Below are 21,947 nucleotides of genomic sequence, written 5' to 3'. Positions count from 1 at the left end.
CCTTTTACAAAAATAATGAATTACATTCCCCCAGGGTCAAGGGTTATGCCGCTAGGATGGGAATTTGTTGATTACATAGTGAAAATGTATTATTTCTTTGAAAACTTTTCCCCACTCCTTGGTTTTAAGTTGATGAAATGTGTACATAGTTATGATGAAGAGTTCTTCCTTCAAAAGGTTAATTTTATGCATATGGTCCTTGGGTCAGAGGTTCTAGAATTCTAGGAGGGGCTCTATTGATTATATGGTGAAAATGTATTTATTCTTTGAAAATTTTCTTCACTGCTCCTGGATATTATGCCAATGATATAATTTTATATTTATGATTGGAAAGTGTGTCTTCCCAAATTGGGAATTTCATAGCCCCTGGATCAGGGGTTCTGGTGAAAGGGCGGGCTAAAATAATTATAGTGAAAATGCCTGAATTCTTCACCTCTGCTCCTGGGTATTAAACCAGTGAAACTTGTACATAGTTACATCAAGAAAGTATGTTTCTTCTCAAATCTGAATTTCATGGCCCCTGGATCAGGGGTCTCTGTGTTTGGGTGTGCTCTATGGATTACATCGAAAAAATGCATTAATATTTTGAAAATCTTTTCTTCGGCTCCTTGATATTAAACCAGTGAACCTTTTTACAAAGTTTTAAGTAGGATGTCTCTTTCTGAATTGTACATTTCATGGCCCCTGGATCGAGGTTCTGGTATTAGGGCGGAGTTTTATTGATTGAATAGTGGAAATGCATTTATTCATTGAAAGTCTTTTCCTCTGATCTTGGATGTTAAGCTAACGATATAAGTACATAGTTATGACAAGGAGGGTACTTCTTCCAAAATTGTTTCATGGCCTCTAGTTTCACAAATCAACCAAATTCAATTGCTGGAAAGGTATTGCATGATACATGTACTCAGGTAACCTATAGGGCCCCTTGGCCTCTAGCTTCATGTTTGTTTCTAAAAATTTTGTATGTTATTTTATTTTCTATTTTCAGAAGATATGAAGTCGGATTAAGTAACTTGGAAAATTAGTAGAATTACTTTACCATGAGATTTCAGAGAGAAGTCATGCATGAATAATGAAAAATCTAAAATCTAAGATCTTGTATTGAATCCTTTGAGTCTTATAAAAAGAAAGAGTTTAATATGCTTTTAATATTTGTTTATTTTATGTAATTCTGCATTGAAGAAAAACATTCTTGCTGAGCAAATCATTATGAAGTTTCTTCATTGCTTACATTAAAATTATGGGTCGACAAAATTTCCTGTAAATCCATGGGCACCAGAATCTCCATAGCCCCGGACGATCAGTCCAAACGGAGAATCAGTTGTTGATTCTATATTCAATCTACCAGGGGAGACCTCGACAGTAGCAATGGAGTATTCGATACTTTTAACCACAACCTTGCTCTCAAAACGAACCATATCTGAAGAAATAGCTTGGTCGTTCAGTCGAAGATCTGATATCGAGTTATTTCTAATCATGACTGTGATGTAGCTGTTGAGGTATCCATCAGGAATAGGGACTTGGTATTGACTTTTATATTGGCGAACTCCAGGAATATTAACCATGTACGAATTACCTGAGTTTGAAGTTTGCCTGACATAGTTGATAACCTGCAGAGGAAAGTTGAAAACATAAGGAGGATAAATGATTTCAGCATTGATGACTGTTGTCACATTAGCTAATGAACTTATTTCGTATGGTGCCCATTTATCTATTGAAATATTGTGCTTGGAAGCCCCTTTCGAAATCTGCACGTCCAAAGGACTACCACTAAGAGGATATGTTATTTGTATGAATGTTTCATTATTCAGAAAGTCAGGCGGTACAATGAAGATAGAGCCCCAATCAGCTAATGGGTGAAGCTGCTCCATTACTTGGCTGCCATACGAGTCAGGAGAAAAGTTAGGTCCACTTCCCGAAAATACTACAATAGGCTGGGAACGAGATCTTACCACACATCAAGTTAGGTCAGTGTTGTCTCCAATCTGTAATGTCTCCATACTATCCAAGGTTGTCTTAAAAAAGTCCCGGTGACCGAACTCTTGACCATTAATAGATATAGATGATCCGTTGTCGAGCATTTGAAATTCAAGCGAGACATCTGTGTTATTCTTTAATGCAGCTATACCAAATACGGTTGAATACGCGGTGTTAGAAACTAATCGTGGGACAGTAGATGGTATGAAATAGAAATATGACCATATCCCTCTTGTTGGAATGTCTTCTACTGGGAATATAAGAGAGCTGTCATCAGGTTCTGACGAGTCGTTGTCTAACAGAAAGACAGAAACTGGATCAGTTGAGCGAATTTTCACTGCTTTTGGTTCTTTCTGAAGAATAATACCTTGCATTTCTGCAGGGAGGGCAACTTTGCGTTCCGAGTTGAAGAAAAATATTTGATCGATATCATTTTTCAGTGTCGCATTTAGATTTTCTGAAGTGGAGATTTCTACCGTTGAAGAGGTGTTTGTTGTCAGGTAGATTGATATCGATTCAATATTTCTAGAAGCTGGATTCCACAGAATCGGCAAATTATATTCATAATTGAAAGTTCCGTTGAAATCTAGAAAAAGGATTTTAAAAATGATGAAAAATCAATGTATGAATTTAATTTAAAAATAGCAAAATTAAGTCATAAAATTAAGGATCAATCATTTACTTGTTCGGCAATTGTCAATATAGGTAGGAATAGTCACGTCACTTATACTGCATGAGTCGATACATGAGTAGGAGTGACAACGTGTTACATGTAGTAGGAATTCCACGTTACATGTACAGCATGTGTCTACATGCGTGGAAATGCATATTCAAAAGAATCTAGTTTGTCATTACCCCTGCAGTTCAGTCCGGACCACCCTTTGTTGCAGGTGCACTGGTACGAGTTCTCGTTAATTGTGCATGTCCCTCCGTTTTGACATGGTATAGAATAGCATGCATCTCTCTCTAGTAACAAAAAGAGGAGATGTTATGAATTACACTTGATTTAATTCATATTACATTTTTAACATAATAATGTTAAATATTTTCCTTTTTATTGCAGATGTATTTTAAGAGGCTTCAAAGGAAATGGAACAGAATTTTAAAAGCATAATTAAGGTTTTGATCGCTGTTTGTAAGATTTTAATTCACAATTTCAAAATTTTGAAGAAAAATAACAAATAAAGTTGTAATATTGTTAAAAGGAGACTTTTTCCAGAGTGAACATAGTTAAACATTACCTGCATAAAGTCTTAATATAGCTGCATAAAAGGTATTAAAATTTATATTTTGAATTCCACACCTTGTCAGAAGTAGATATGTATGACAATTATCTTTAACATAAAAAATGAAAAAAAAATAAAAATGATAAAAGGGGAATAACTTCTTGGCGAAATATGTCAAAGGAAAAGGGTCTAAACAAACTGGGACCCAGAGACACAAGATGTCAGGTACCACAGAGGAGGAAGCATCCCTGCTTGCCTAACGAATTTCATTTTTTTTTTTAATCTTAAAACATGATTTAAAACTCAATTTATAAATATCACGTTATGATATCACGTTACATGACGGTTAAAGTTTATCGTTTGTATATCTATATATTTTTACATTTGCTTCCCTACGTATGGAAAAAATGTTATAAATTGGTAATTATGTTCAAGTATCAACTGTCGGTAAATTCCTCTTTAACAAGTGTCTGTCTATACTATACAAAGAATGTATATGTTTTAAAGGTTAAACTTATCAGCATTTACAGAAAAGTTTCAAATAAAAAACACGAGAAAGATCTTGCACCTTAAACAATATTCACATAAAACAAAAGTTATTAATTCTCTGTAAAAATAAATGTAAAAATTGTTAATTGGTGTCTATATTCATATCAGTCATATTTCATTTATGATTTGATGTTGAAATAATTCTATTAGCCCCTTTTATAATTGCCTACTACAAAAAATTATAGAAGGGAGTGCATACTTAAACTTTAAATTATCACGTGACCATAAAATAGAGGGGCCGAAAAACAGCCTTATCGAAACTCCCCTTTTATAAAAGGGGAAAAAGAGGACATAATCACTTAAACACAACTGTACAATGTGTTTGTGCAAATTTAAAACGAGGCAATTTTCTGCGAGCGAAAACGACTAGGGGTGAAAATGGCCCAGTATTCAGCACTTGAGATGTACCAAGAAATTGGAGATGCCTTTTTTTTAAACATTTTTTTTTATAATTGGAGCAAAATATTTGAAATTATTTTGGAGGAAAAAAATGTATGTATGTTTCCTCTTAAATGCTATGTGTAACAGTTGTGAAGCGATAATTAAATCATTAATAAATCTTACCTATTTTCTTGCAATTTTTACCGGTGTACGGTGGCCTACATTGTGTGTACTTTTTCCATCTGATGCAGACGTACCCTCGGTGACAATATGGTACAGGACGATAACACAACTCTCGTCTGCTTGAGCCTGATATAATCAAATATTACAGAATCTGTTTATTACAATATCTGTTTATTACAATATCTGTTTATTACAATATATGTTTATTACAATATATGTTTATTTTAAAGAATCGTTTTGAATCCCTCGATTCTGAAAACGACTGTTTGCAAGAATACCCTATAATATTATTGTATTGTTCATATTAGATCTATCTAAACATGGTAAAAAATTTACATATATCATGATTGTTTTTACCTGACTATATTTTTGCTAATGTGAACGGGGAAGGGGATGTAAAGCAAGATTTGCATGGGAATATTGTTATGTGCAAAATACAGTCTTGTCGGCATTGGTGCACTTTAGTTTTACACAGGAGATAATTTACTCTTGATGTTTTTTTTCAGTTGCCATGTGTAAATGTAGCAAAATTTACAAGAACAACCGAGTATTTATTGTGATAGAAAGTCCAAAAATTACGTTTAGAAACATTGAAACAAGAAGAGACATTGTCCTTCTAAGTTAAGTAAGTTCTCAGTATCCCTCTCGACTGAGGAGCAGATATCCGTAAAGACGTAAAGAAGTCTTACCGAGCAGGAAGCATTTTTGTTGTGGCGTTGGAGGAGAACACGACTTCTTCCCTGGACGACAAATTCTACCTCTTTTGCAGTAGGTATCAGACTTGTAACAGTCCTCTTTTCCTCCTGTTCAAATAAATACAATATAGACATTCCCCTGCGAAATGATCAAGAATAATTCTTGAACTTTTAAGAAAAGTTCATGAATTATTTTCTTGAATCAGCTCATGAATTGTTCATGAAGATCCCATGAAGTTAAAATTGGACACTCATGATTTCATGGATTTTATTCATGAAAACCAAGTTCAAGAATATTCAAGAATTATTTGTTGTTCATGAACAAACTTGGATTTTTTAAATGCCTGCAAAATGATCAAGAATAATTCTTGAACTTAAATTTCAAGAAAAGTTCATGAATTATATTCTTGAACTTTCAAGAAAAGTTCATGAATGATATTAATAGGTTCAATGCATTTTCATGAACTATTCATGAATAATTTGTAAAAGTTATTTAGGAATGTTCATGAACTATTCATGAATGTTCTTGCTTAAATAGTAAACAAAAATGTAATAAGTTATGCAAAATGAAAAACTGTAAAAGAAAATATTTTAATAGCATCTTAAAAGATTTCACAGAATTTTTGTTTTCCAATCATGGTAACAAAATCTTTGTTCAAGTAAACAACTCTGATAAGTGATAGCGATAATAAATAAACTATGTAGTTCATTCCTAATAAATTATGAAAAATTTCAATTCAAACACGACTCTTTGCAGAATCCTTAACCTTACTTGGTCAAGAGGAGAGTGGGTTCCTTATTCAGCGTATTTCAAAGCGTATGCCTAAAATGGAATGATTTTTAATCCAAGTCTCACTGTCTGGCAGAAAAGTGTGTTCAGCAATTAGGGCATCAGCTAAAAGGGCTTTCAAGGATTTTGAGCAGAGGTGGTCAAATAAAAAAATCTTATTGGCTTTCCCTGTGGAATTTTCAGAATTTCATCACTTGGATCCTTTGATCGATTACGATTCATATTTTCATTCCTTTCTTTTGTTTTTCTTCAAGAGCCTGGATTTTTTATATTCTTCTTTTTTTTTTTTGGCAGCCAGAGTTTTTTAATCTTCTGATCTCAACTCATTAACATTATCTGTGAACTGCTTCTCTTTTCCCTACAAGAACAAAGATTTTCTGAAAATACTCATAAATGTGAAAACTTGACTTGCATATTTGTTTCATTTAATTCTGCATCATAGGCACTGCCATATTTTAAAGCATTCCGAGCGGGAGTTTAGCCTGTTTCCCATGCCCGCCATGTTCAAGATATTATAGGTGAACAGGATGAATGTTTCAATCTTTAATTATTAAATGTAACGTAATTTGGTTGGATTCTTACTCATAACAAAGTTTGACAAATTTTTCAATAAAAAGGACATGACTGAACTCTTACAAATAGACAGTAACATCTTGACAAATATCTCACAGATTCAGCGATTGCCTCCATTTTTTTTGTAACTCACCACTATTATCTGCAGTTATGAAGTAAATTGATCCTCTGGACATTCCTTCTTCGTATTCTGTTATTTTCTTCAAAGGTTGACAAAGAATGACTACGCTAATAATCCTCCCATTCTACCGATTCACTTTCCAACGTCTCGCGCGTTTCAAAGTTTGCGCCTTTTAAAAAGTGTCATGCAGAGCTAATTAAGAAATAGTTTCGAATTGCCAAGATTTTTGTTAAACAAAAAATAACAAACACTATCTGAATGATTTTTCACTGAAATTAATTTTTTAAAATTAATATAAGTTATATCATTTATTGAATTGGAATTTTTTAAAATTATACCTGTAAAGCCATAGTTTCGTATTCAAGTATGGCCGCCTCCATATCAGAGGACAACAAATATCTCTTGGAACCACTCTCCCTCAAACTGAGTACCCTGAGCTATGAAAGTGTATAGGAGAATAGACTACAAAATACGAATGTGGTTCATGTCATAGCTTCTTCACAACCATGCAGCCTGTGCTGTATCATTTACACACGATGGACAGAAAAATGTGACTTTAGTCTTTATAACAACATCAAAATATAAAGCTTTACGACCCAAGAATGGTACGGTACAGTACGGACAAGAGATATAATTTTTTAGTTGTCAATAAATTTATGATACGTTTTTAGGAAGATTATGAAATTTTTCCTAGACTGTAAGTCTGTTTCATTTTCTTACAACTTGTTAAAAGTTTGACAAATAGAGAAAATTCGGTCGAACAAAGTTGTTTCGTGAAAAATGAGATAATTTAAAGCACAATTTTAATATAGCTGGCCAATTTGAATGATGAAGAAACATTAATTTAGTAATTCAATATGAGAATAAGATGCTGTCAATATTGATGCAGTGTTCTTTAAATTACGATCATAATTTAATTATAATCTCCCTTCTAGACAGTTCATAACAGAGTTTTATTATCCTGAAGAATCTAAGTTATCAATTACATAGAGTAGAAAATAGTGATTTTAACCTCTTATGTTCCCCTACTCGGCCCTGATCCCATACTTTCAAAATCAAAACAAAAGCATGACTGTTATTAATTAAATCAGGGGGTTGTTCAACAATTGCATCTGCATGCAAAAGTTGTATTATGGGAGTAATGAGTGTTTTCTGGCGATCGTTTGTGACAATTATTTTTACATTTTTAGTCTTCATGAAAATTCATGAACATTCATTACCTTGAACTACTAAGTTTTTTTCTTTAAACTGAAAATTACCAATATTCATATTTGTTCATCATTTGTTCATGAACTTTGAATTATGAATGTTTTCATGAATTTTATTCATGAACTACTTTTATGAACCTGTTAAGAATCCTTTAAGAACCATTCATGAACAATTATGAACAACTCATAAAGGTTCTTAAAATCATGAATATCATTTCGCAGGGGTATGATGAATAAGTATCTTACACTTTTAATAATTTTCATTTCTACCTTGAGCGTTGAAGCTGAAATACAATGTTTATATATCTGCATGCGGAACTTTCTAATAAGTGCTCATCCATTCAGTCTATTGTTGTTGACGCATGATATGATGTTGATCGCGAAAAGTTTTAAAATGTTGTTGAATGTTTTTGTTTTACTAACAGATTTAGGATATCAAATATAAAACCTACCTGTTTTCTTGTTTTTCTTTCCAGCAAGCATGATGGTGATAGCTGCACAAAGCTGAAATATTTAAATTATTAGTTATTAGCTTACTATCAATTTCAAACAAATCTTTTAGTCACTTCAATTAAATATATAATACACATATATTACCACAAAGAGTCGCAAAAACATCTTTCAGGACTTTCTTGTTCTGAGTACTGGAACTCGACTAAACAATACTGTTTTTCTTCTTTTATAATGTATATATTGATTCCTATTGGTTAAAAATATAATATCCAATCAGTTAAGGCCACACGCTTCAAATAGACAAGAACATTTTTATTCATAGAATATTGTAATGAAGACCAATATAATTTTTAAAAAAAAAAATAAATGAAATCTGAAAACAACAAACCGTAATTAAGTTCAGCATTCCAATTTAACACTGCCAATTTAGAACAGCAAAAAATAAACCTTTGGAAATAGGCAATGAAAAGGTGCAATGGATGATGAAGAAACCCCTTGTTCTCAGTTCACGCCCGTCATAACCCTTTTTTCATATACAGTTGTATAAAAATAGTTTTCAACATTCACACCGAAATCAGATTATTATTGCAAACATGGTTAATCTTTAAAAAGACAATATAATTTGAAGAATTTTGACATGTAGCCATCTATCGTCAAGTTAAAAGATTGAGACGTTTCGTGCGATCTTGGTGACTTTTCACGTAATAATGCTTTCAAAACGCTAAGAGAATGGACGTAATGTTTCTAATAGTGGTACTTTCTTGGTCGGTACCCTATCGCTATCTCTTTCTACTTGAAATAAGGTTTAAAAAGTCAAAGGTTATTTATGATTAAACTAATGAAAGTAGAGGGCGAGTGGAATTGTATACGAGGGTTGTCCCGTAAAATCGTGGACAAGTTGTCTAGTTTGAAAAATAATCATCACTACGTTCTGAAATTTTCACCACTTTTTAGTAGATAAATTATGAATATACATAGCAAATTTCAAATAGATATATGCATAGGTAAACAAATTGTGATATTTTATGTTATATACTGTATCGCCCTACGGCGCACGGATGATAACGTCAAAGTGTCTAAAACAGCGTCACGTTTCATCTTTGCTAAACTTAAAGTTGGATACGCCCCACTTAAATTAAGAAATTTTATTGATTTACATATGTGAGTATCTATAAGCAGTTAAGAAACCAATGTGGCACACTCATGCGATCTTCTGAATATTTTTTAGCAAGTTACAGACAGTATTCTCACCATCATTCAACTAAAAGAGAATCTCACATCGACGGTCGACAATGACAGCGTCCTTTGCTATTACAAATGGCAGTCTGTCCATATGTTTTGTACTATCTGGGGACTCGACCACGAAGACTTCACTAAGAAAACTTTCATTTCATTTATATACTAAAGATCTGGTGATATTTTTCATACTTTCTTTCTTCTGTATTCATTTAAAGTCTCTTAAGGCGTCATTACAACATCCTAATCTATCTGAACTGCTCTCCGGTGCGCCGTAACGTCATAAAAAGTCGGCATTTTTCGTGTATTGTGATTATCAGTTTCCCATTACAAATGCTCGGGAAACTGCCAAAAATTAACCAAATGCCTTGAAACTTTTAAAAAGACGACAGAATTGATTAAGGAATGGAATTAGGATAATTTTCATTCTAATTGTATGTATTGAAAACTTTTATTATGAATTAATTCTTATGTCTTCTCTAATATAACCTTGCTATTTTTACCGTGCGCCGTAAGACCGTACCTTGTGCACATTCAAGCAGAATAAAATCTTTGTTTTTTAATATATATTATCAAAAACATTATGATTCACTTAAATATGATGAATAAACATTTACTGAAAATTTCAGCTTAGTGCGCCCATTACTTTTCGAGAAAAACACTTTGTCCACGATTTTATGGGGCAATCCTCGTAGATATGATACATTTTGCTAATTGCTTGAAGGAGTTTTGTTAATTAAGTACAGATTAGTTAATGATTAAGAAAAAACTTTCTCATGGACAATCCCTTTTGACTATAAAATGCTTTGATATAATGTCAGAGTATTATGTACTTCATGGATATTTTAGGGTAAAGAAATTGGTCCTATTAGGGATTGAAATCCTAATTTTTTAAAGAAATCCAACAAACATTCTATAAAATGTAACATGAAAGAACTCTTCAATTAAGGTAAGGTTTGCGTCTCCCTCCAACTCATATTTTTTTTAATATGCACACATGCTATATATCAATTTATTCAGGGAGATTAACTTCATCATTTAATATGATTTTGAAAGATATTGCCCATCCCATTTTTTTAGTAAAAGACGCCAAATTTAACGTATTTCATATTTCACCTCGAATATTATTTTCATTGAAAAAATTGATTTATTTTATAAATTATCAAATTTTTATAATTAAAATGACCTGAATTAGTATAATTCATGCTTCTATTATTTAAACTTTTAATTTTCCGTTATTAAAAATGTGAAAATTTGGGTAAAAAAGAAGATTTTTCAATTTTCCTTGATAAAGTGAAATCGTTGCCATGGCAACAAAAATATAAAAATCAACGTTTTACATATCTACCGATTCCATCAAAATCCATGAAGTTATTAATTTGATCATTTTCATTAATTTGAACTAAAAAAATATGTATGTCCCCAATATTATTTCCATGGAAGCAGGGGCTATATTATGGGTTCGGAACATAAAAATCAGGCTTTTTCTACACTTTTAAAGACAACATTGATATCACCTTGTCATGGTGAATGTTAAAGACTAAATGTTATTTTTGATTTTGTTTTTAGGCATAAATTGGCCAAAAATATTCAAAATAAAACTCCTCCTGTGCTGCATGATGGTCTAAAAATTTATTCCATGGAAGAACTCTAGTATTTATGGCAATCTTTACATCTGAATATTCTGATGAAATTGTCCATGAATTATACTGCAACACCTTTAGAAGTACATGTATATGTATATAAACATACTTCAGAACATGTTGCAACTAAACCAATTAAAAGCCTATGAATTTGACCTCATGCTGATTTAGTTACTCCAACATTAGTAACTTCTAGACATCTTTGTAGCAAAATATCTTTAATCAGTTATGGCTGGTCACTGTCATTATACATGTATGCCATTTTTTGAGTGAAATGTTGTAAGCATTGCATCCACAAATCTGCTGTTTTTATAATTAAATGATTTCTTTACTTAGAAGAGTAGATATGCTATCTTTAAAGTAATGTTTGTTTGCCCTCTCTTGACTCAGGGTAAAATTATTGGGTCGGTAGGTGAGAAAATCTTCAACAACATTTTTTTAAGGGGGATAAGAGGAATAAAAAGAAAAAAGAAAAAAAAATACGGCCCTGCACTGAAAAAAAGTTTTCAGTCTGGTCATTTTAGTCAGTTGGTCTTGAGAGGCTGACAACCAAACATTTTTTAAAGATGGCCTATTTCTACACTTCATGGACATTAGCTCAATCATTGGATTAGGTAGTCTGAGAATCTAAATTGAAATATCAGGCAGAACAAAATAAAGATGAATTCTAAGTGACATCAATTCATACTTTAATGAGTTTACAGAGTACTTCTGATTTCAGAGAAAAGGCAAATTCTGCAAAATGACATAACACTGTCATAAATATTTGTCAAGAACAGGGAAAAAGAAACAATGCTACAGTGATAGATATATCTCATTGATATCCATGAAATAATAATTTAAATATAACAAAATTTTCTCCTTTTTAAAATCAAAATACAGAAAAAAACTAGAAAACTGACCAGTCAGCAAGGGCCCCGCCATGGGGAAGAATTAAAAGGGTGCAGCTTACAGAATGATTAATAAATGTACAAAGAAAAAGCAACAGCAACTGTATTCTTAAAATTTCAAGATAATTCCCGAATATTCAAAAACCTGAAAATAATATCCTTGTATTTACATTAGGCAGTAAAGAACAACTTAACATTGAATGTATTTTCAAACAATTATGAATCTTGTGTTATATAAAATGCCAGCCTTCAATGAATGCAAATATCATGAAGGCTTGACCTTAACTTCAAACAAACAGCAGTTGCAGACAAAGGTTTTCATTAATCTTAAAGTGACAGATAAAGAAAAGCCTACTAAATTTTCTGCAGCAGGCTAGATAATCCCAAGGGATTGATTGTACCTCTCTCATCATTTTCTTCTAAATTTACAATAAGAACTTTTTCAGTATTAATGATAGAATGGGGTTTTTATACAACTACATTAAAATTTAAAATATTCTTGAATTAATATATTTAAAAAAAAAAGTGAAAAAAGTGAGAAAAAAAGTACCCTGGTAAATCAAAAAATCTTCTTTAATCAATTTCTTTTCTTTTTTTTTTAGAATTCAATGAAATCATAACTATCAAACAAAAATAAATAAAAATTTATATTTAAATATCCACATTTCAGAGTGTTCATAGCATTCCAAATTGATTTAACTTCAAAACAAACTTCATTTGCAGACAGAGGTGGTAATAAATCTCAATGTTACAGATAAAGATAATGCTCTGGATTTTCTTCAGGAGGAAAGCTAATTAATCCCATGGGGCTCCTAGAAGCATTCAGTTTACTGAATGGGAACAACTTCAGCAGTTATCTCTCTTTGCCAATGCATTCTTATATAAAGTTAAGGAATCTACCCCACCACCCCAGCTCCAAACCAAGGGACATAGAGAACCAAACTTGGCATCAAAATATGTATTTTTGCCTACTGAACTACTGCACCAAATTTGATCTTAATTGGGCAACCATAAAAAAAGTTGCAAGTTCATTCTTATGCATAGTTAAGGAATCTACCCCACCACCCCAGCTCCAAACTAGAAGACATAGAGAATTAAACTTAGCATCAAAATATGTATATCTGCCTATTGAACTACCATACCAAATTTAAACTTGATTGGGCAACCATAAAAAAAGTTATTAGAAAAAAACAGAAAATTTGTGGACGGAAGAGTGACAGACGGACAGACAGACGGACAGACGGACGGACAGACAGAGTGATTACTATAGGGCACCCGCAAATCCTTGCGGGGCCCTAATTAAAAGATTATAAATGTAAACAATTTTAAAATAAACTACATGTATTTGTGAAAGATTTTAATTTTAGTAGATTACTAAACTGGTCTTATCATTCCTACTAAATTAACAACCTTACAATTTCCAAGTGTCATGTTTTAAACTGTTACAGTAGATATAATTATACATGTTCACTGCAGCTTTACATGTATGTACAAAACTCATCAGTTTTCAGAAATACTTATTTGAGCATATTAGGTCCTGGTAAGAACAAAATTTAATGAATAAAAATATTAATCTTAATTGTTCGTGTATTAATTTCCTTGCAATTTTACAAACCCTTTTACGAAACTTGTTACATGTAAGTATAGACAAAAATCAACCTTCAAGTAATACCTATGATGTATACATTTATTTTACTGAAAACAAATTCAAAGATGGAAAAACAGAGCATGCACTGCAATCATCACATATACACATATTTTCTAAATATATGGAAAACAGCATGTATATACTAGATAGGATGTTGTTAAACATTAAATTTCCTTCTATAATCTATAGACATATAAAAATATGCATTGGGTATAACAAGTCAGACGTTCTTCTCCAAATCTCCATTGATTTTGCCATGTCTGGTACAACATCTTAGATTGATCCATCCAACTTTCTTTAATATTCTTGAGCTGATATGGGATGACCTCTACTTTGATTGATGGCACAAATCTTTTAAGGAAACACTGAAGTACTTTTCTTTTAGTTCTTATCTATTCCAATTAATGACCCATGATCTGAAATCATATGTGTTCATTATTACAATAACATTTAAGGAATTGCATAAGGAATTGCACTGAGTTTCATTCACTCAATGAAATGAATAAATTTCCAATATAATCAATGAAGAATCAATTTGAAATTATTGTAAAATTTACAGATTGAATTAGTGAAATACAAATGCTTGATCAAGAAAATTAATGTTCTTGTCATGCACAATCTGTATCTCTTTTTTATTAATTAGAAAATGAGATATTAATTAAAATCAAACCTCATTTAAAAAGGTAACTAGAACAATTGAATACCTGTTCCAATAATGTTACAAATATTAGGCCTAAAAAGCAAGGATTTTATTTTTCATAATTTCTTGAATGAATGCATTTTTATTTTTTGGCAATGTTGGGATATTAGTCACATCCTGACACCCTTGTACCGTTTATTCATCGTTTTTAAATCCGTAATCAGTAGATCATTCATAACTTTCAGTTAAATGAATAGTTAAATAATTACCTGATGAAAATACTATCAACAATCAAACTGTCAACATCATTATTGGACATGGTCAAATGCACCGTGACTTTTCTTCCCTGTTCGGACTGCATATAGCATAATACTTTACAGGATACTCTCAGGTCTTTTCTTTTTTCTTTCCCATTCTCCCTTAAAAGTTTAGTGTAGTGGTGAAGCGAGAAACACACAACAGCACAATGCGTCAATGACTTTCTTCTGATCGGAATGGCCGTGCAACTTGCCACGTTCCGTATCGAAAATAAACAAGTCCTCCTTTATTGGTTCATCCACATGCATCACGCTAATCTCAAAGGCTTCTAAGATTCCTATGCTTTGATTTGTTATAAGGCTTTCTCCTGAAAACGTCCTTTGTTTTTAGTCCTAACAATAAGAAGTGACAACAAACATCAAGTATGACAGAGGAAATTCGTTACCGAGATGCATAGCATCGCTGGTTTAAATTCGCCTGTTTCAAACGCTTTGGTGATTCGCAAGAGTTATCTCCCTGTAAACGCAAACCTTACCTTAATAGAAATCATGTAATCAATAATTGATTCACACTCTTTATATATTTATTTTGAGTCTATGATCCTTATTCGAAAATATTGCATATACCATATAAAGCATAAACTTTTTGTAAAAATACTAAAAATAATGAATTATTTAATGGAAATTCCTTTAAGTAAAGGAAAAGTTCACAGGTGAATTGACTAATTCAAATATTTAGACCTTATAATTATTTCAAATACTAGTAGATAGGACTTATGTTTCAAGGGGACAAAGAATGCAATACAATATGAAAACCTTTGAATGGGAAAGAAAGAAATTTCCGGTCTGAAATTTCTATACTTTTTTCCTTATCCTATATCCTTTGATATATAATAAACTTGTTTGTTACTTTTTATATTTCTAATCTCATAAACCACCGAGAAATATATATTCAACAACAGCTTGTCCATGCAAATTAAAAATAAATCCTTATTAATCCGTTAACACAGTTAATGGTGTGTTGATCGCAAAGCGTATCCTTGAAAATAATAATTACAATATTAATATTTATTGCATATTTATACCCCTGCTCTTGAAATCGGGAGGGTATATAGTAATCGTTATATCCGTCCGTCTGTATGTACGTACGTCCGTCTGTCTGTACGTCGGTCCGTCTGTCTGTTACGCTTTGAGGCACCTATTTCTTATCTGCAACTCCTCTCATACCACTGAATGAAATTTGATTAAACTTTCACATAATCTTTAATACATGTTGCGATTATGCACTTTCTATTTTACTGTTTGATCTGACACATATTTTGGGTTTCCCACAATAAAGCATGGACACTCCCATTATATTCATATGAGAAAAGTTAACATAAGAAATGAAAGTCTAGTTGTCGGGTATGCCAGGGACATCGACGATTGTAGGAAAATTAGAATAGATTTTGCATTGCAGACTTCGTCCGTTATGCAAATTATCCAGAGTTTCCAATTATCTTTTATTTCTAGCATCCCCGACAAACTAGACTATGATTCTTCAAATAGAGGCACGTATATAAAATTTGTCATTTGAGGTATTCAATACCTGATAGAAACAAATTGAATGAAATTGATAAAATTTAAGAATTTTTAGTGATGAATACTCGGTTTTTTAGACATGATTCCAATTTATTATTATTATCATTAAGGTGTGGAACGTGTTCTAATATATGAACTTAATTTCCCTTTATTCCAAATTAATTTCATAAATCAATTTAGAATAATTTATCTGGAAAAATTTCTTTCTAATTATCATTCTATTTGTTTTAATGCATCTTTTCACCACAGCATTTATTGATATTCTTATTACTTGATTTTCTTTTAATTATAAATGCTTTTCCCAATAGATTTCAATGTAAGTTTATTAATTAAGTACTGCTTAGATAATGATTTTTTAAAACTTTCTCCTGGACATTCCTTTTTAGCTCACCTGAGCTGAAAGCTCAAGTGAGCTTTTCTGATCACCCGTTGTCCGTCGTCCGTCCGTCCGTCCGCCTGTATGTCCGTCTGTAAACTTTTCACATTTTCGACTTCTTCTCAAGAACCATTGGGCCAATTTTAACCAAACTTGGTATTAAGCATCCTTGGGTGATGGGGAATTTAAATTCTTAAAATCAAGGGCCAAGTTCCTTTCCAAGGGGAGATAATCAAGAAAATACAAAAATTGGGTGGGGTCATTAAAAAATCTTCTTCTCAAGAACCACTGGGCCAGAAAAGCTGAAACTTATGTGGAAGCATCCTGGGGTAGTGTAGATTCTAAATTGTTAAAATGATGAACCCCAGGGGTAGGGCGGGGCCACAATAGGAAATCCGAGTTTTACATAGAAATATATAGGAAAAAACTTTAAAAATCTTCTTCTCAAGAACCATTTGGCCAGAAAAGCTGAAACTTATGTGGAAGCATTCTGGGTTAGTGTAGATTCTAAATTGTAAAAATCATGACCCCAGGGGGGAGGGTGGGGCCACAGTAGGGAATCCGAGTTTTACATAGAAATATATAGGAAAAAATTTTAAAATCTTCTTCTCAAGAACCACTGGGCCAGAAAAGCTGAAACTTATGTGGAAGCATTCTGGGGTAGTGTCTAGATTCTAAATTGTAAAAATCATGACTCCGGGTGTACGGCGGGCCACAATAGGGAATCCAAGTTTTACATAGAAATATATAGGAAAAATCTTTAAAATCTTCTTCTCAAGAACCACTGGGCCAGAAAAGCTGAAACTTATGTGGAAGCATTCTGGGGTAAGTGTAGATTCTAAATTTTCCAAATAATGACCCCTGGAGGAAGGGCGAGGCCACAGTAGGGAATCTAAGTTTTACATTGAAATATCTATTGAAAAATCTTTGAAAATCTTCTTAAGAACCATTGGGCCAGAAAAGCCGAAACTTATGTAAATCTTGGGGTAGTGTAGATTCTAAATTGTCCAAATCATAACCCCTGGGGATAGGACTTTGTCACAAATGGTATTACGAAGGGGGGAAATCTGTTAAAGAACAGCATGGCCAAAGTTTCTCAGGTGAGCGATGTGGCCCATGGGCCTCTTGTTTGACTATGAAATGCTTTCATATAATGTCGGAGTATTATATGCTTCATGGATATTTGAGGGTAAAGAAATTGGTACTGTTAGGGATTGAAATCCTTAAATCTCTATGAAATCAAACAAACATTTCATAAATTTATGTTATATGTAAGATCTCTTCAATTTATAGTAGTCATGTAATCAATAATTGAATCAAACTGTTCATTTAATTATTTTAAAACTAGATCCTTATTCGAAAATCTTGTATAAACTATTAACATCAAAGTTTTGTAGAAAAACTTACAATAATGAATTTTTCAATGGAAACGTCCTTTAAAAAGGGAAAAGTTGACAGTTGAATTGGCTTATTCAATAGTTAGAACTTATAGATAGGACGTACGTATCAAGAAGACAAAGAAAAAGGGATGCAAAATTGGAAACCTTTTAATGAGAGAGAAAGTGATTTCAGTTTTGATATTTTATAATTATTTAGTTTTCCTTTGATATATAATGAACTTGTTTGGCACTTTTTATAATTTTATTCTAATAAACCATCGAGAGAAATATATTAAAGAACAGCTTGTTCTTGTAAATTAAAAATAAATCCTTATTAATCCGTAAACACAATTGTTTGTTGATCGCAAAACGTATGCATGAAAACAATTACAATTTTAATATATATTCCATATTTTCATATTGCATCCACTTTGATTTATATTTACAATTGATTTCACACAGAAATGTTAAAATAAAGAATGATAGTCTAGTTTATCCGGCATGCCAGTGACATCGACGATTGCTGGAATTGGAATGCGTTTTGCATTACAGTCTTATACATTAATTTTAAGCTATAATCCTTATTCAAAAATATTGTATATAACCTTATCATCACATTTCTGTAGAAACACTAAAAATGATTAATTACGTAATGTAAACTTCCTTTTCAAAAAGTTGAGAGTTGAATTGACTAATTCAAATTGTTAGACCTTATTGAGAGAGAGAGAGAGAGAGAGAGAGAGAGAGAGAGAGAGAGAGAGAGAATATGTGTGTTCAGTTTTGAAATATTTTATTTTTTCCTTTGATATATAAATTAACTTGTTTGATACTTTTTATTATTCTATTCTCATAAACCTTCGAGAGAAATATATTTAACAACAGCTTGTTCACGTTCATAAAAAATAAATCCTTATTAATCCGTAAACACAATTAATGATTTGTTTATCGCAAAACGTATCCTTGAAATCATAATTACAATATTAATATTTATTAACACATGTCTGATGATAAATATTTTGTTTTTTCTTGAATATATTTAATAAAAGTAATGAACAACCTCTTCAGGGATAATCATTCAGACGCCATATTCTTTGGATTTATAAACAAAAAATATTTTAAAAAAAAAACAAGTTAAAGGTTAAATAAATATTTATTTGAAAATTTTTAAAATGGCCTCTTCGTGGAGGAAAGAATATGTTTTTTTTATATTATACGGATAAAACTTTAAAGTAATGAATAAATACTTTTTTTAATTAGTAATTTGATTTCAAAAATACGATTTCATCACCTTTCCCATATCCGAAAAGTATATATTTGTGTGATCATTTTGCAATTTAAATATTCCCTTTACTTTTAAATATTTGGCAACAAAATTATTCCTATATATGCTTATTTTCATGCCACAGCACGGGCAAATACAGACTGTTATAGTTTAAAGAAACTTTTGATTTTTTACAACTTTATTTGTTCCTATAAATGCAATTAAATTGAGCAATACTATATGATTAACATCTAACAAAGTTAGAAGGTCTATACCTTTAACACGGAAGCAAATGTACTGGAATTTATTCAGCACATTTTTATTCCTGAGCACAACATAAGCATCAGTCCTTTTCCCCTGTTGCATATTTTTCCATTCTTTTTATTTTAGAAAATATTGAAAAAATCTTTATGAGAAAAATTTTTGTGATCTATACATTTCAAAGAAAAAGACCTGTCTTTCATACCGATAAATAAAATATAAATTAATGCGCAAATTTGTTTCATATTTGGATAGTTTACTTTAAAAGGATCTTAATGGTAATCTAACAACCAAGTTTTATGATAAACGTGATGACTTTAACTTTTCAATCGTCAACTTTCCTTACTTATGCAGCAATATACCTTCATTACCTGAACACGTCGTTTATATCTCTCTGTTGATTCGATGAGCTAAATTATTTAGAAACAAGCTGATGAAAGAAGAATGCCTGCAGTATCTTTTAACATCACCATTTCGTAAGTTCTTTGATCGATATAATGACCTTGTCAGCAAATACGATTTATCAATTGTAGTCAAATGCTTACAGCGGTTTTTTCATCCTAATTGTTAGGCGATTTTTAGACAATGAATGGTCGACGGATTTTCCCGTTATTTCCTAATATTGACAAGGAACACACGGTGGTTGTGACAGGAAGGCTAGAGATGCTCACTCCTTTATGGCACCTGATCCCATCTCTGATGTTTAAGAGGTCCGTGTGTGCTCTGCTGCTATTTCGTATTGTTTAATAAACTTTGAGCTTGAATATTATTTTTTATATGTTTCTCCAAATATTTCATTATTTGAATATCTGTATTTGTAAAAAAAAAATAAATCCAGTTTTTGGGAATCAACATTTAATTTTTTACAATTTCTTGAATAATCTGTAGCATAGTATGTTTGAAACACAGATCAGATATGATAAAGTAAAGCACCCATACTTGACCCCACTAGATTCATGACGGAGGATTCGGTCTGTGATGGACACTACACTTATACTTTGAAAAAAATTGCGTTGAAGCTTTTGCCAAGATCTGACCATTTGTAACAAATAGAGTATTGTATAGGGTGACAATAACTCGCGGTGTTAAAATTCGCTTTATTTACGGTGTTAACAAATCTGTGAATTCAAGAAACAGTGAATAAATTTTTCAATAATTTTTTAATCTTGGAAACTTGAGAATTGACTACGATATGTTTATATACATATATGAGCAGTAGATGGTCATTTCAGTTATAACGAGTAGTACTTGTCATTCAATTATTACATTTTATTTTAATTCAAAACAGCAGATAATGACCTGTATTTGTAAAAAAAAAAGTGTTTTAATAGCCAACCCTACATGTTTCATCAATCAAACACGCGGGCCATTGGTTTTGATTGAGAGTGCGTCATTTCCTTCTTCTTTATTGTTACTTTAAGCTTTACAGCTTATCAGTACAAAATAATGCAATCAGTTTCATTACAGTACAGAAGTGATTAATTTACAGGTACATAAATAATAATGAAATGAAAACAAACAAACAAAAAATAATGGAAAAGATACAATTATCGGATTACAAGATCACCTCTTCGCCCCATGCTATTATAAATATATTTATCAAGGTTACACATATCTTTATAGTTCTCAGTATTGAACAATCGCAATAATTTGAACATTAATATTTTTTAAAGAAATATATTTAATTTTTTTCTCAATAATCTGCATAAACAGGGCATACCAGTAAAAATGATATTCGTCTTCAACACAATTATGACAAGCAAAACATTTTCTATGCGATGTTAGTTTTATTATATCTCCCAGTTTCACTAGCTTATAGATGTTATGATGATCATTGATATTCATTTTTTAAACTTAACCGGAATATATTTTTTTAAATAGTACTGAAGATAAAAACCATCAAGTAGGAATTTATAGCAAAGAAGAACATTTCTTCCGGCTTTCAAGTTTAGCAAAAATTTCCTGTTTAGCCTGATCCAAAACCCTTTTTTAAAAATACATTTTAAGGTAGCTGTTGTTGAACCTAAACTTCACTAAAACCAAGAATAATATTGTGCATGGGTTTCTCATAACAGTTTCTAATAATACAGTTATCGCTGGCTAAAATATTACTCCAATTTTTTTTCATCGAGAATGTCCTTTTGTGCAACAGAGGAAGTCTATCTAACTCAGCATACACAGCTGCTTTACATATAGATTTTTTAACTCCTGATATCTGCTCACAAAAATCAAGATGTAGTTTTCCATATTGCCACTTTTATGAGATCCACACATTTCTGATGCATAATTAGCAATGCCTCCAACAAAGCAATCAATAAAGTGATAATAAAGTTTCATGATTAAGGGACAACCCCCTTTTTTCAACACAAACAAATCTTTTCTACCCTGGTCAGACAATTGTTTTTCCAACATTGCAGGAGGATTACACATCTCTTGTTGGCTATTAGCCCTATTGATCAGATGGACGTAGCGTTAGATTACCATTTACGTCTTTTTAAAAAAAAAAACCAGAGGCCGACACTTCTGTTTCATACTTGGATAATTTTATTTATTTAAAAGACACTAATGGTTATCTAACAACCAAGCTATATGATAAACTTGATGACTTTAACTTTTCTA

At 31.7% G+C, this 21,947-nt stretch overlaps 2 protein-coding genes across 2 annotated transcripts; both read right to left on the bottom strand.

Moving 5' to 3' along the window:
• Nucleotides 1–1,238: 1,238 nt before the first annotated feature.
• LOC134231608 (uncharacterized) lies at nucleotides 1,239–1,871 on the bottom strand. The gene has a single exon (XM_062713593.1). It carries the CDS (start codon nucleotides 1,869–1,871, stop codon nucleotides 1,239–1,241), a length of 633 nt encoding a protein of 210 aa, XP_062569577.1.
• An 87-nt stretch (nucleotides 1,872–1,958) lies between these two features.
• Nucleotides 1,959–6,550, bottom strand: LOC134231611 (uncharacterized). Its single transcript, XM_062713597.1, has 5 exons — nucleotides 6,508–6,550; nucleotides 5,006–5,119; nucleotides 4,317–4,442; nucleotides 2,833–2,943; nucleotides 1,959–2,563 (listed from the first exon to the last, which is right to left on the bottom strand). Exons 1-5 carry the CDS (start codon nucleotides 6,548–6,550, stop codon nucleotides 1,959–1,961), a joined length of 999 nt encoding a protein of 332 aa, XP_062569581.1.
• Nucleotides 6,551–21,947: the final 15,397 nt, after the last annotated feature.

This window comes from Saccostrea cucullata, unplaced genomic scaffold, assembly GCF_032062105.1.
Source record: "Saccostrea cucullata isolate Sc308-1 unplaced genomic scaffold, CSIRO_AGI_Scuc_v1 ctg4464, whole genome shotgun sequence".
Classification (NCBI taxonomy): domain Eukaryota; kingdom Metazoa; phylum Mollusca; class Bivalvia; order Ostreida; family Ostreidae; genus Saccostrea; species Saccostrea cuccullata.
Note: the sequence above shows the minus strand (reverse complement) of the source record. Positions and strands in the feature narration are given on the sequence as shown.